Raw genomic sequence first — 15,836 nt, 5'->3', positions numbered from 1 at the left:
AGATCAAAGCCCCACGATAGCGAATTACCACAACAAATGCATCAAGGCCAAACCAGAGAACTCACCTGTTGGTGAGCGGGCCGATAAATGGATTTGTCAGCAGCTGCACGGTCGCCTTGGAGGCGAACAGCAACCCGACTTTGACGTTCTCGTTGATCAACTTTCCGGTTGAAAGCGGGCAATCCGAGGAGTTTTGCAGTTTGGCGCCGGAAGTCGGCGCCGTCCACGTAGGCGTGGCCGTAACGTTGGAACCCGACGATCTCATCGAGTTGTCGTACAAAGAGACGATGGTGTCGAAGGATCCCGGAGGAGTCTGCAGCGAGGGTGAGGTGATATTGGACGTCCCGTCAGCAGATTCGTCCATGGTGTAAAGGTAGCTGGGGATAATGGGTACTGTTGGGCACAAACGAGCATCACAAGATGAAAACGAATCAGGTAGGATCTCACGGGGATGAAGATGGATGCCGTTCTAAAGAAAGACAAACAGTCCACCTCTGTAGATTGAAGTAGTGATTCTCCCAAAACATTTTTTTTGCAAATAAATTTGATCATGACTTAATCCTTTACATGTTAAAACACAACAACAACAAAGCCAATGTCATGATTTGGTACGCCACCTTCCCCCAGAGGGCGCCACATACTGTATTTGCCCAATATCTGCACACCTGTCACCATACCTGTCAACCTGTACGTTTTTGCCGTACAAAGTACGTTTATCATGCGTTTTAAGACGTGTACGACGTACGAGAAAATCTGTACAGAAAAAGGCAAATTTGTCAATGATGGGTACCATTCGGTATCCACCGACTATCACGAAACGGCAAATCAAGTCAAACGAGTTCGCCGCGGAAGCCTCTATCTCTGTATGTTTTTTTTTCTTTGCAAATGAAGCGAGCAGTTTGATGCTACTGTGCGCTTGCATCTGCCGCCTCAGATTTCATGGGGTAGTTATGTAATGAAAGGAAGTCCGTCTCTTTTTAGAGAACCGGCCATTTCAGCTCAACTCATTAATTTGAGCCGGCTCTCAAACGGCTCACTTGCCTTGATGCATTATATTACGAATCATTATAGTTGTTGTCTAAAGAAGTTAAGAAAAAAATGAAGTATAAAAGGAGAAAATGAAAAAAGACAGGCAAGTGGGTCCTCTCTTCGTTCTGGTCCTGACAGTTTCGATATATCATTAAGTTATCTTATTGAAATACTTAGCAAATAATGAAACCAGAATAAATATAAGGATTTTGTCCACAGCACAACTGAAATCATGGATTGGCGTCTACTCCAATCATAACGTTTTTTCCTTATATTTTGAAAAATTAGCACAGAAAGGGAGTTACCGGTTGTCAGTCCGTCTGCGAACCTCAGCTCACTCTAGGCAAGCCTTCCGACCCTGACTGTTTCCTTTCCTGATTCCTGTTTGATTCCCGGCCCAGAACCCTTTTCTGAACTCGACTATGTTTTTGCTCCCCCGTCCCGGCCATCGATCTGTTTTTCCCCGCTCTCGACACTGCCTTTGCTCGCCACGGAAATACCATAACCTGCTCCCCACGATCAACGATCTACGAATCGTGTATACTACCCTTTCCTGATAAAATTAAGAGAAACACACCCAAGTGGGTCCTGTTTTTGTTCTGGTGATGACACAATTATGCAGAGTTACAAGATCAGGTAGATCCAGTAATTTCATGACCTGACATTTCCAGCACGTTCAAGCATTAGCTATCGTCTCTCTGTTTATTGTGTTTTTGCTTATATCATACCTGTCAACCTGTACGTTTTTGCCGTACAAAGTACGTTTATTATTATTTTAAGATGTGTAGGAAAAAAATCTGTACGGAAAAACGCAAATTTGTAAATTATGACCGACTTTCCCGAAACGGCAAATCAATCGAGTCAAAACAGTTCGCCGCGGTAGCCTCTGTCTCGGTATCGTTTTTTTCCGTTGCAAACGAAGCGAGCGGTTGCGCATGCGTCTGCCGCCTGGGGATTTCCCATCATGCATCATTCCGTGGTAGTTGTGTAGTGAAAGGAAGTCCGTCTCTTTTTAGAGAACCGGCTTTTTTGGCTCAACTCATTCAAGAGAGCCGGCTCTCAAATGGCTCACTTGCTTTAATGCATTATCTCATCTCATCTCATTAGCCGTACCGCTTATCCTTATTAGGGTCGCGGGGGGGTTGGAGCCCATATTGCGAATTATTAGGTTGTATAAGGAAGTTAAGAAAAAAAGGAAGTATAAAAGGAGAAAACTAAAAAAGACAGGTTTGTGGTTAGCGCGTGTGCGGCACAGTTCTAAGGTCTTGGGAACCTCCTGTCTGGGTTCAAATCCAGCTACGACTTCCTGTGGGGAGTTTGTATGTTCTCCCCGTGCTTTTGTGGGTTTCCTCCAGGCACTCCGGTTTCCTCCCACATTCCAAAAACATGCATTTCAGGTGGATTGGCCGGTCCAAATTGTCCCTAGGTGTGAATGAGCGAGCGAGTTGTGTGTCCCCGTGTGCCCTGCGATTGGCTGGCAACCAGTTCAGGGTGTCCCCTGCCCACTGCCCGATGATTGCTGGGATGGGCTCCACCACCCCCGCGACCCTACTGAGGATAAGCGGTGAGAATAGATGAGATGAGATGATATAACGAAACACATGTACAATATTAAATGTTAAACTACATAAATAAACACGTTTGAAAAAAAAAAATATGGCGTAAGATTATTTTGTATTTTGTAAGGGAAAAAACGACAGTTTGTAAGGGCATGGAGCCCTGGAGCGCGACAGGTATGTTATATCGACAAGGAAGCAGGACGAGACGTGAAGGAGAAACGACATGCGAAGGAGCGGGGTTGTTCAGTCCAGCACCCTCAGCCCCCCGAGGCCATGCCAGTGCCAGGAAAAGCAACTTTATTTAGACGGAGAGGGGAGGGAAGGTGAAATCAAACAGCACCAGACCACCACAGACAAGACAAAGGCGGCTGTTGTCGATGATGCCGACATCAAAGAGATACATAAATGGATGGAGGGAAACGTCATAAATGATATCTTGCTCTGGGGGAAGAGTGCTTTTTTGTTACACTCGTAATGATACAAAGCTACAAACACTCGAATTGTGATCTTTGTAGAACCAGAGAAAGGATAATAACTTCCATTTCAGGTCAAAATATTGGCATTGGATGCTACTATTTTGCAGACTTAAATGGTAATCAATCCATTATCTGCAGTGCTTATCCTCAGTAGGGTCCCGGGGGTGCTGGAGTCCATCCCAGCTATCTTTGTGCAGTAGGCAGTGGGCACCCTGAACTGGTTGCCAGCCAGTTCCAGAGACAGACAACTCAGTCGCTCATGCAAACTAGGGACAATTTGGATCGCCCAATTAACCTGACGTGCATGTTTTTGGGAGTGTGAAAGGAAACCTACGCAGGCATGGGGAGAACATGCAAACTCCACACAACCATTCACTCTCTCATACACAACTAGGGAAAATCTGGGCCAATTAACCTGACACAGATGTTTTGGAGAATGTGGGAGGAAACCAGAGTGCCAGGAGGAAACCAACTCAGGCACGGGAAGAACATGCAAACTCCAAACAGGGAGGTTGTGAGAGCTGGACTTGAACTCTGAACCTCCGCACCGTGGGGCTGCGCGCTAAACACACAGCCGCCGTGCCAAAAACGACTGATCAATTTTAATAAAAAAACTTCAAGTCACAAGATGTTTTTCCATCCATCCATCCATTATCTGCACCGCTTATCCTCAGTAGGGTCCCGGGGGTGCTGGAGTCCATCCCAGCTATCTTTGTACAGTGGGCAGTGGGCACCCTGAACTGGTTGCCAGCCAGTCGCAGGGCATACAGAGACAGACAACTCAGTCACTCATGCAAACTAGGGACAATTTGGACCAGCAAATTAGCCTGACGTGCATGTTTTTGGGAATGTGAGAGGAAGCCCACGCAAGCATGGGGAGAACATGCAAACTCCACACAACCATTTACTCGCTCATACACAAGTAGGGAAAATCTGGACCGAACCATTAACCTGACAGATGTATTTGGGAATGTGGGAGGAAACCAGAATAACCTAAGGAAACCCACGTAGGCACGGAGAGAACATGCAAACTCCACACGGGGAGGCTGTGAGAGCTGGACTTGAACCCTGAGCCTCCGCACCGCGGGGCTGCGCGCTAAACACACAGCCGCCGTGCCAAAAACGGCTGATCAATTTTAATAACAAAACTTCAAGTCACAAGATGTTTTTCCATCTATCCATCCATTATGTGCACCGCTTATCTTCAGTAGGGTCACGGGGGTGCTGGAGCCCATCCCAACTATCTTCGGGCAGTATATAATCTGTGTTGAGCCGAGCGCCCCCTGTTGGAGAGATGTGTAAATACAATGGTACCGCTCGGTGGCTGATAGTATTACCCGGTCACCTCGGTACCAGTACCACACAATAATACTGTGATGGGCTCCGGCTCCCCCGCGGCCCTACTGATTAACTGAATATTTAAACTTGCTTTTACAGTAAAATTAAAAATTGTTGTAGTCGTTTCAAGATCCTTCTTTTTTGAATATATTTTCGACTCATTTCATAGTATAACAGTAAAAACTATAATTCAAGAATTATTGACTATGGCTACAGGGCGCACCTAATATAGGCAAATTCAAAAGTGCATCTTATATTTAGGTGCGGCTTATAAAGTTATTTCCCCATTCTTTTTTACCCTGGTTCTTACAGTAGTTTTAATTACATGCGCCTTAATACTCCGGTGCGTCTTATATATGAAAAATATATCATTAAAGACTCTATTTGAAAGTGCACCTTATAGTCCGGTTGTTTATTTTTATATACTTTTAAATGTCACGGTTGCCATGGCTCCCAATTGGCCCCGCCCGTGTGGCGCCAGCTGCGGCTCATTGACGGATTGGCTTTCCGTCTTTTTAAGCTCTCAATTTTCATTTGTCAGTCCGTCAACGGACCTCTGCCTCGCAAGACGTGGTTTCTGACTCGGTCCTGTTTTCTTGTTGGTATTTTCTGTCCGGTATTGTTCCCGTTTATTTTGTCCTGTTAAATATCGGTTTCCAGTTTCGTTCCAGTCTATTTTTTTCCTGTTTGTTATCCTCTCCGGTTTTCGTTCCAGTCTAGTTTGTCCTATTTTTTCGATATGCTGTTCCATTATCATTCCTGTCTGCCCCGTCCTGTCCGGTATCGACCCCATCCGTCCGATATCTGCTCGGACAATTGGTATCCATCTCGTCGGCCTCTGGCTTCCTGTCTTTCCACGCCAGACCGCTGCCTAACGTGCATGACTCCCCATTTCCCGTAAAATAAAAGGCTTGTGTGAGAACATCACGCGTCTGGGTCCTGATCCTGTTCCGGTTCTTGACATTAACTTGCTTTTACATTTTACAGTATGATAAAAATTTAATTTAAAAATCCTGAAAAAATAGTACCTAAAATGAGAAAATGACCCGGCCTGTCCACTAATCCGACTCATTTTAAATATTTTCTTTTAAACAGGGCTGCTTTTAAACGGAGACATCAGGGATTACTGACCACAGACGGATTACAGATTATCACCTGTCAATTTATTTGAAAATTCTCAACATAATTGATACTTTTAATGTTGCATGATGAAGAAATATTAATATAATCAATGTCATCAGATAAAGGATTTATTCTTCTAAAAAAATTCTAAATTATCTTAACAAAGTCTTGCCCCGAACATTTTTTTTCGTGGATCAAGTTTGCGGGTCAACTCATTTTTGTGGTGGTTATATATAATTTGGACAGACATTTTATTTCCAAAAATAAAGTCTTTATTACTATGTCTGATACATAAAAGTCCCCAAAATATATTGTTTTCAGCAAAAGGCATTTCTATTGATCTCTTCATATACATAAAATATCAAAATCAATGTAATATCTAAATCAATATGCACGTTCACACATAGCCAACCGAATGAATTGTTTCAGGCACGGCAAAAAATATGCATACAAATGCATGCGACTACACGTACGCTGAATTAACACTAAATTTTGTCGTAAAGGGGGAAAAAAATGGCACATATTTCATAGTGTCAATATACTGTTGTTATGTTTGCAAATAATTATTTACATTGCACTATTTAAGGCCAGTATACAATAACTACTATATAAATAACCTATCTATCTTGTTTTAATTATCCTGTTTTAATCTTTTAAGTCTTTCTTACATGTTTATCCTGGAGGGCCACGTCTAATCTTGTTGTAAACAATGGACACAATGTTGTAATTGTTAGCTTTATAGACTATTCTGTTCTTTTCTATTCTATTCTATTCTATTCTATTCTGTTCTCTTCTTTTCTTTTCTTTTCTTTTCTTTTATTTTCTTGTCTTTTCTTTTCTGTTCTATTCTATTCTATTCTATTATGTTCTGTTCTGTTCTGTTCTATTCCACTCTATTCTATTCTGTTCTGTTCTGTTCTGTTCTATTCTATTCTATTCTATTCTATTCGATTCTAATTTGTTCTGTTTTGTTCTGCTCTGTTATTTTCTATTCTGTTCTGTTCTGTTATTTCCTTTTCTTTTCTGTTGTGTTGTGTTGTGTTGTGTTGTGTTCTATTCTATTCTATTGTATTCTATTCTATTCTGTTCTGTTCTGTTCTGTTCTGTTCTGTTCTATACTATACTATTCTATTATTTTCTATTCTATTCTATTCTATTCTATTCTAATTTGTTCTGTTCTGTTCTGTTTTGCTCTGTTATTTTCTATTCTGTTCTGTTATTTCCTTTTCTTTTCTGTTCTATTGTGTTGTGTTCTATTCTATTCTGTTCTGTTCTGTTCTGTTCTGTTCTGTTCTGTTCTGTTCTATTCTATACTATACTATTCTATTCTTTTCTATTCTATTCCATTCTAATTTGTTCTGTTCTGTTCTGTTCTGTTTTGCTGTTATTTTCTATTCTGTTCTGTTCTGTTACTTCCTTTTCTTTTCTGTTCTGTTGTGTTCTGTTCTATTCTATTCTATTCTATTCTATTCTATTCTATTCTATTCTATTCTATTCTATTCTATTCTATTCGTTTCTATTCTATTCGTTTCTATTCTATTCGTTTCTATTCTAATCTGAAGCACATTCAATTTAGTCCAGTCTTTAATCACTACCATGTAAATATTACCTTTGTACCTTTTTACCTTATTTATCTTATTTTAATTATCTTAATTCTATATTTTAAGTCTTTATTACATGTGTATCCTGGAGGGCCACGTCTAATCTTGTTGTAAACAATGCACACTACGTTGTAAGCAATAGTTTTATTGACTATTCTGTTCTATTCTATTCTATTCTATTCTAATTTGTTCTGTTCTGTTCTGCTCTGTTATTTTCTATTCTGTTCTGTTATTTTCTTTTCTTTTCTGTTGTGTTGTGTTGTGTTCTATTCTATTCTATTCTGTTCTTTTCTATTCTATTCTATTCTATTATTTTCTATTCTGTTCTGAAGCACATTTAATTTAGTCCAGTCTATAATCACTACCCTGTAAATATTACCTTTTAGCTAATCTATTTTATTTTAATTATCTTATTTCTATTTTTAAAGTTTTAATTACATGTTTATCCCGATTTCGTTGTAAACCATGCACAATACGTTGTAATCAGTAGTTTTATTGACTATTCTATTCTATTTTAATGAAATATATTCACCGGTAGAAAAAAAGGAAAATATTAGTCATAATACTGAATGTATCCTTGGTATTTATTTATGCTTAATAAGGTGATTAAAAAAATAATTTTAAAGTCTAAAAGCAATGCTTTCGGAACTGCGACCACCTGTTGCACCCACTAACCAAACAAGAGATTAAAAAAAAAAGTGTCAAGAAAGGTTTGCACCTACCGACCACAGTCAGCAGCATATTATCCAACAAAAGAGCCACAAAAACAATAAAGAGAATAAGTTTCCTCGATTGTCTCTCCTCTCTCAGCCAGTTGAGGAAATTCAATTGACGGAAGGCGTCCAGTCCCCCCATGCTGTTAATTCCGTCAAAACACCGCAATGAATGGCTGCCACGTGCTCCTGTGCACACACAGAAATCGTTTATTTTTTTCCTCTTAAAGAAGGAAAAAGAGAGAAAGAAGTTTCCTTTCGCCTTACCTGAGATGCAAAGAGGTCAGCTGCAGCTTTCCTGCAGGAGCGCGCGGCGGCGGATGCGAGGCAGCTTTCTACTGCTTGATGACGTCACGAGGAAAAGCACGTGAGGGTTTGGCTGCACGGCAGAATGGAAAAATCACTTGGGCTGATATGCCAGGGATTGATGGTGACTTAGATAAAACAGCAACAGACTTGGAAGTCGTCATCGTTGAAATCAGGGGGTGTCAAACTCATGGTAGAAAACATATAGGCTGATAAATCGATGGTATTAAAATGTGTGCCTTAGCTGGGGGGATGAGGGTCTTCTCATAGGCTCGCAGTTGAATTAGGATTCGACGATGTAAGATCATAAAACTTGAATGATGTATGATTATAAAATGATTATTAAGAGACTTTAGAGCGTGCGTCTTGGGATCAAGAGATCGCAGGTTCGATTCCCGGCTCCTCCGTGTTATATGTCGAGGTGTCCTTGGGTAAGACACTGAATACCTAATGCCTCCAATAAGCAGGTCGGCGCCTTGCATGGCTGCATGGCCCCCATTGGTGTGTGAGTGTGTGTGTGAATGGGTAAGTGTGAAGTACATTGTGAAGCGCTTTGGGAGGTCTTCGTTGACTTGAAAAGCGCTATAGAAATGAAGACCATTTGCCATTTAGCATTTTCTTTACTAAGATTTAATCCATTGTGGAGGCTCTGGTTGGTTGGTTGGTTGGTTGGTCGGTTGGTCGGTTGGTTGGTTGGTCGGTTGGTCGGTTGGTCGGTTGGTCGGTTGGTCGGTTGGTCGGTTGGTTGGTCGGTCGGTCGGTCGGTTGGTTGGTTGGTTGGTCGGTTGGTCGGTTGGTCGGTTGGTTGGTCGGTTGGTCGGTCGGTTGGTCGGTTGGTCGGTCGGTTGGTCGGTTGGTCAGTTGGTTGGTCGGTTGGTTGGTCGGTTGGTCGGTTGGTCGGTCGGTTGGTCGGTTGGTCGGTTGGTCGGTAGGTCGGTAGGTCGGTAGGTCGGTCGGTCGGTCGGTTGGTTGGTCGGTTGGTTTGTCGGTTGGATCCCACAACCACTTAGGATTCGACGATGTAAGATCATAAAACATGAATGATGTATGATTATAAAATGATTATTAAGAGACTTTTGTCCTTTACTAAGATTTAATCTATTGTGGATGCTCTGGTTGGTTGGTTGGTTGGTCGGTTGGTCGGGTGGTTGGTTGGATCCCGCAACCACTAGGGTCATAGAGGCACCATTTCCTGCAGCGTGTCTTGGGCAAGTACAGACTGGCGGTGCTCCCTGCCACTTTTTAAACCCCCCGGCTCCCTGTTACCAGGGTCAGACCGTTTGCAAACCTATGCTCCCAGCTAGGCAAGCTCCATACCTTCCGACATTTTCCTGCCCGGTTTTCTCCTGCCTGATACCTGTTGGCCACCCGTTTTCGACTCAATTACCGCCCTTGCTGTCCTGTCCCGGCTACCGACCAGCTTTCCTGCCACCCCCGACTATCCCCGCTCGACATGGAAGTGCCACTTCCGCGTTCCTGCCTTCAGCTACCCGTGTCTGACGATCATTGGATCGTAAAACCAAGCACTGCTCTCTTTTTCGATAAAACTGAGTTAAACGAACGCTATTGGGTCCTGTCGCCGTCTCTGGCTTGTGAATATAAGGGATATTACAAGCAAGCACTATGCACAGGTGCTTTAATGAGGATTTAAGTTTTAAGATTGGCAGTTTTAATTTTACTTGTGGGTGATTATTTTATCATTTTCTTTGCTGCGACTTAAAAGATTGGATGTAATGGATTTGTTTACAATAAATTACCTTGAATTAAAGACATGTACTACCTGTGCCGGAAATGTGTCACGAAAGCAAATGAGGGAATAGCATTGCCACAAAGTTCATTTTTTAACAAAAATATAAAAGGCAAGAAGTGATACAACGCTAAATACGACTGTGTCCCCTTTTGGACTGTTCCCGGACATACTAATTTACCATGTACCATAATTAAATCTGATAACATGAAGTTTTGAATGTAATTTAAACATAGAAGGAAATGTATCGATTAAATAATGTTGTCACCTTACATAATTATGTCGATTGGAGGGACAGAACGTGACGCATATTTCTCACTTTTTGGCTTTCTAACAAGTTTAGCAATTTCAAACACCGTCACACGATACTGCGAGTATCAGATATCTAAGACCACGCCCAAAGAAGATGGATCTGGTCAAGCTTCTCTGGTCCATACAAAAGGAGTAGCTGATCCATAGCTAGCCCTCTTTCCTTCTGCCTGGCTGGTTCGTCTCGGACGACGGCCGCGCAAAGAGGCCGTGCAGGCGTGCACGATACCAAATCTCTTCACAACAACAAGTAAAAGGACGGTTTCAGATTTAACACCATGTTTGCTGGTTCTTGGGAATGAGTGTTTTTTTTCTGTAAAAAGGAATCTCCCTAAATCGACTAGCATTATAGCGGGAAAATTAATTTTTGTGCTAGTAACTTCCAGACTTTCAGCAATCGAAAACTTCCATAAAATCCTGCGCCTTCCTCTCCCCTTTTTCTCCCATCATTGATTATTTTTGTTAATAAATCGTGTGTGCTATTTCCATCGGCCTGGTTCATTGAATCCATTTTCTTGGGATTAGTAATTCATATCAGAACTCAAATAACTCAAAGTAATTACGTAATTTAATTTCTTATCAGTGTGGAAAATTCTAGCGTCAGTCAGAAAAAAGAGATATACTGGTATAGTGGAGCACAAGCAACACCTAGAAGCAAATTCATTCACTGATTGCAGTAAAGAATAATTTGTTTCAATCCTAACGATTTTCAAAATTAAAGCTAGAAAAATCCCCACGAGGACGATGTGAAATTCAAAATTTCCAGACAAAATAGTTTTTCACCCTTAATTTAAGATCTACCATCAGTATCGTCACACAACGCTGCCCCTTCATGCCGAGGTCCTGCTCATCTCTGAAGAGCGAGATGATGCTTTACATCCAAAAACAACAGCGACCGGATGAAGGTGCTGTATCTGAGTCAGATCAGGAGACTTCTCCTACTACTACTGGTAAACATACAAACCAGTACTGTTTCATGTGGTGGAACAAGCCCCTGCTCCCAAAAAACGGCCTGGAGAGGGATAGGCGCCACCAGGCTGTACTTGCCCAAGACACACCACAGGAAGTGGTGCCCCAATAACCATGGCGGTTATACGATGATATACACACATCAGTGAGACAGAAACATTCAGAACAAAACTCGATGAACTGTACCAACTCAAATTCAGAAGCCCGATTCGATTTTTTTATAGAGTCACATTATCAGTCGCATGATCTTAAACTCTCCCCTCCCTTGCGCACATGACAAAGAGATAGTGAGGAGACCAAGTATTGCCTCTACGCAGGGTTGGGTAGGGTTACTTTAACTGGATTACTTTCAATGACTTTTGGATTACTCCAATACCAAATATGCTAATAAAAGACAAAAGAAACTATTTGTTATTTAATGGACTTTTTTCATAATGGAGGATAAGCTATTTATTGATACTTTTATTCTAAAGGAGCAGTATTTAACATACTACTATGCTGAGCAGATGCAGAGTGAGGCACGCAATCCTGTTGCCTCAAGAGAGAGGGCGATGGATAGACTAAAGATGTCACGGTTGCCATGGCGCCCAATTGGCCCCGCCCGTGTGGCACCAGCTGCGGCTCGTTGACAGATTGGCTTCCCTGCTATTTAAACCCAGTCCTGTCACGCTTCCTCTGTCAGCCCGTCAACAAACTTCTGCCCCGCAAGACGTGGGTTTCCAGTCGGTCCTGTTCCTGTTGGTCTTTCCTGTCCGGTATATTTTGTCCTGTTTAATTTCGGTTTCCAGTTTTGTTTCTGTCTATTTTTGTCCTATTTATCATTTTCTCCAGTTTTCGTTCTCGTCTAGCTTCTCCTGTTTATTTTCGCTATCCCAATTTATTATCTATCCTGTCTGTCCCGTCCTGTCCGGTATCAACCCCATATGTCCGATATCAACTTGGGCAATTGGATCTCGTCGGTCTCTGGCTTCCTGTCTCTCCACACCAGACCGCTGCCTAACGTGCATGACTCCCCATTTCCCGTAAAATAAAAGGCTTGTGTAAGAATGTCACGCGTTTGGGTCCTGATCCTGTTCAGCTTCTTGACAAAAGACCGTTCACTTCAGCCCATAGCATTAGCAAGCTAACAGTTAGTCAAACCATCCAGTACATTTGTTCTCGGTTATTGGACTTTTTATTTTCAAAATGGAGGATTACCTATTTATTGATACTTTTATTCTAAAGGAGCAGTATTTAACACACTACTGTGCTAAGCAGATGCAGAGTGAGGCACGCAATTATTTTGCCTCAAGAGAGAGGGCGATAGTGAGACTAAGGACTCTGATTTGCCGCACACCTCAGCCCCAAACGATAGAATTAGCGATAGCATTAGCAAGCTAACAGTAAGTCAAACCATCCAGTATTTTGTTCCTCGTTGCTTAGACTATTTCTTTCATAAAGGGGGATTACTTAAGCCTTTTTGAATACTTGCATTCAAAAATAAAAGTACATATACTTAATTTATGATTTAGTATCTCAGAGAGCAAAGAATTGTGTAACCTGAAAAAAAAATCATTGTATTCTAATCCTTCAGTTTGAGTGTTGCTTTAAGGGAGGTTAAAATTGAGTTAGCCCTATAAACTCACATTGGGCTTTCAAAAAGCATTTATATTTTAGAGGTTCCTTGTAAATACTCGTATTATTTTGATTCTCCGAGGAAATCTTAATCAATAAAAAAGTTGTATTTTTATGATACATCGACTAGTCATATAATTGTCTTGAATAGGGCAAAAAAGGACAACGAGTGTGTGTCCTAAATAGAATATGAAACTGAAAATCTGGGGATGTCCTAGGGTTTAAGGACTGCAAATTTATCAGACATTATGATTTTGTTTCTTTTGTAGATTTTTGTTAGAATCTTCTCGCCATGGCGTAACTCTCCCTTACTTGTCGATTATGGCCCGTCACTTCCCATTTGTTGCACTGCCATCGTGCGGTAATACACTGTTACTGCAACAAATGTGTTGAATATTTTCCCGTCTTTGGTGTTTTGGAGCGAGACGTGAGCCCCCAAAATCAACCTAAACACCCCCAGAATTTATAGTATTTTTTCTATGTTTCTTAAAAAAAGATAGGATGGGCTTAAAACAAAAAACGTTAGATTTAAAAAAAATAAAAAATAAATCAGAGTAAAGTGTCGGAAATACTCCTCTGTCTTGAAATGGTGCCGTTCATTTGATTCCTAGAACCGCTTGTGAAAATTAGTTTTGTAGTATGACAGTAGTTTTCTTTTTTTCAGTATTTTTGTAGAAATTCTGCAGTCACATTTTTGTAGTATTTCTGTATTTTTGTTACATTACTGTACTTCTATTTTTATAGTATTTTTGCAGTATTTCTGTAATAGTATTTCTGTACAATTTCCATAGTAGAATTTTCGTAGTATTTTTGTAGTATTACTGTAAAGAGAGGTCGGAGCCTCGGCTCCTCTGAGTTAAATGTCAAAATGTCCTTGAGCAAGACACTGAACCCCCAATGCCGCCATATGCAGATAGTCTCCTTGCAAGGCTGACGCCGCTATCGGTGTGTGAGTGTGTGTGTGAATGGGTAAGTGTGAAGCACAATGTAAAGCAGTTTGGAAGCTTTTCAGTGACTTGGAAAGCGCTCTATAAATGCAGACCCCTTACTATATACCATGAGTTGTTTTTGTTGTGTTTCTGTTGTATTATTTATGTGGCTGTCATGATTACTAACTCTGTTTACCTGGAGCAATCATGTGGGTGCCTTCTGATTGGATGGCACTTCGCTCTTAAGCACGCTGCGCCCAGACCTCCTCGTCAGAGTGTACTTTGGTAACTCTGTGTGACTCTCCTGATTTCCCGTTCGTCAAAGAACTCTGCTTACCTGTTTCTGCCTGCCTCCAATCCGACCTGTTTCCGTCCCACGCTTCGATCTCCTCTCCAGCCCCGGTAAACTCGACCTGCCTGACTTCCGCATTCCGATTGGCCACTTGATCCGAAGCTATCTCTCCGGCTCCGCTGCTGACGTCTGACGGCCATCACGTCTCCCGCAAGCCCTGAACGCTTCCTTAAATAAAGAACTGAAACGAATGCTCTGGGGTTTCCTGGTCTGTTCTGGTCTCCTGATAGTGGCAGTATTTTGTATTATAGTATTACTTAGCATTTGTAGCATTTCTGTAGAAGTATAATTGAAGTATGTCCATACTAGTATCTGTAGTATTCCTTGGTATTTTTATTTCTGTAGTTGTATTTTTCTAGTAATATCCTGTAGTAGTATTTTGGTATCATAGTATTACTGTAGTAGTATTTTTGTAGTCAAGTCAAGTCACATTTATTTGTATAGCCCTTAATCACAAAATGTCTCAGAGGACTGCACAGGATTACAATGACACCATCCCCTGATCTTAAACCAACATGCGGGCAAGGAAAAACTCAAAACATCTGCACGAGGAAAATAAGAAACCTTATGAAGGAGCCTCACAAGTGGTAAAAACAAGTAGTATTTCCATAGTATTTTTTACATATCGGAATAAAGACAAAATAATATATTAGGTCCCTGCAGGAAACCATTGGCATTACATTTCTGTAAAATATGAATGCCACGGTTAAAATTTGAATATAAGTAAATAAAAGAACAATTTTTATCAGTTATTTTGGTGAGAGGGCGGCACGGCGGATGGGTGGTTAGCGCACAGCCCCATAGTGCAAGGCCCCAGGGTTCAAGTCTAGCCTCCCCGTGTGGAGTTTGCATGTTCTCCCCGTTCTCCCCTAGGTGTGAATGAGCGAGTGAGTTGTCGGTCTCAAGAATGTCTTGATCGCATATTGTAAGTAGGGACCGACAGAGTACATTCTTGTCGGGCCTAGTGGCTATTTCTTCCCGTTATTCCGACCTGAAATGAACTGCACTCGAGTGGGTGTGATTCATTATCCCCAATTGCATATTGTTGTGAGCAAGGTTGTTTGCATGTTCTCCCCGTTCTCCCCTAGGTGTGAATGAGCGAGTGAGTTGTCAAGAATGTCTTGATCACATATTGTAAGTAGGGACCGACAGAGTACATTGTTGTCGGGCCTAGTGGCTATTTCTTCCCGTTATTCCGACCTGAAATGAACTGCACTCGAGTGGGTGTGATTCATTATCCCCAATTGCATACTGTTGTGAGCAAGGTTGTTTGCATGTTCTCCCCGTTCTCCCCTAGGTGTGAATGAACGAGTGAGTTGTCGGTCTCAAGAATGTGACAAAGCTGTAAAAGTTGGGAGTGCTCTTATTTACTCCCAAGAACTCGTTATGACATCATATCTTCAAGACCAGGGGGTGTCAAACTCATTTTAGCTCGGGGGCCACACGATAGAACAAACATTCGCTCGGGGGCCGGACTACTAGATTGAGGAGAAAGAAAAAAGACAGAAAAAGAGAGAAAGAAATAGGAGAAAGAAAAAGAGAGAGTGTGGGACAAGGAAAGAGAGAAAGAGGAAAGAGAGAGCAAAAACGTGAAAAACAAAAGAGACTAAAAGAGAAATAGTGAGAGGGAAAAAGAAAGAGAGAGAAAGAAAGAAATCCCCCAAAAAATAGAAAAAGAAAAGGAGAGAATGAGGAGAGAAAGTGAGAGTGTAGAAAGTGTCAGGTTTTCAATGTAAATCTCTTGATTTTCTTTCTCAAGGTAATTAGCTTGT

At 41.5% G+C, this 15,836-nt stretch overlaps 1 protein-coding gene across 1 annotated transcript in view; it reads right to left on the bottom strand.

The window, feature by feature from the left end:
• Nucleotides 1-8,218, bottom strand: part of slc18a2 (solute carrier family 18 member 2) — a 35,099-nt gene extending 26,881 nt beyond the window's left edge. The window contains exons 1-3 of the mRNA XM_088351832.1: nt 8,106-8,218; nt 7,848-8,027; nt 66-393 (exon numbers count right to left, since the gene is read on the bottom strand). Coding sequence (XP_088207958.1) covers nt 66-393; nt 7,848-7,980 — 461 coding nt within the window. The 5' untranslated portion in view covers nt 7,981-8,027; nt 8,106-8,218. The remainder of the gene's footprint in view (nt 1-65; nt 394-7,847; nt 8,028-8,105) is intronic.
• Between the last annotated feature and the right edge of the window lie 7,618 nt (nt 8,219-15,836).

The sequence above is a fragment of the Urocampus carinirostris genome, chromosome 13 (assembly GCF_059441175.1).
Source record: "Urocampus carinirostris isolate Australia breed hairy pipefish chromosome 13, RoL_Ucar_1.0, whole genome shotgun sequence".
In the NCBI taxonomy this organism is placed as follows: domain Eukaryota; kingdom Metazoa; phylum Chordata; class Actinopteri; order Syngnathiformes; family Syngnathidae; genus Urocampus; species Urocampus carinirostris.
Note: the sequence above shows the minus strand (reverse complement) of the source record. Positions and strands in the feature narration are given on the sequence as shown.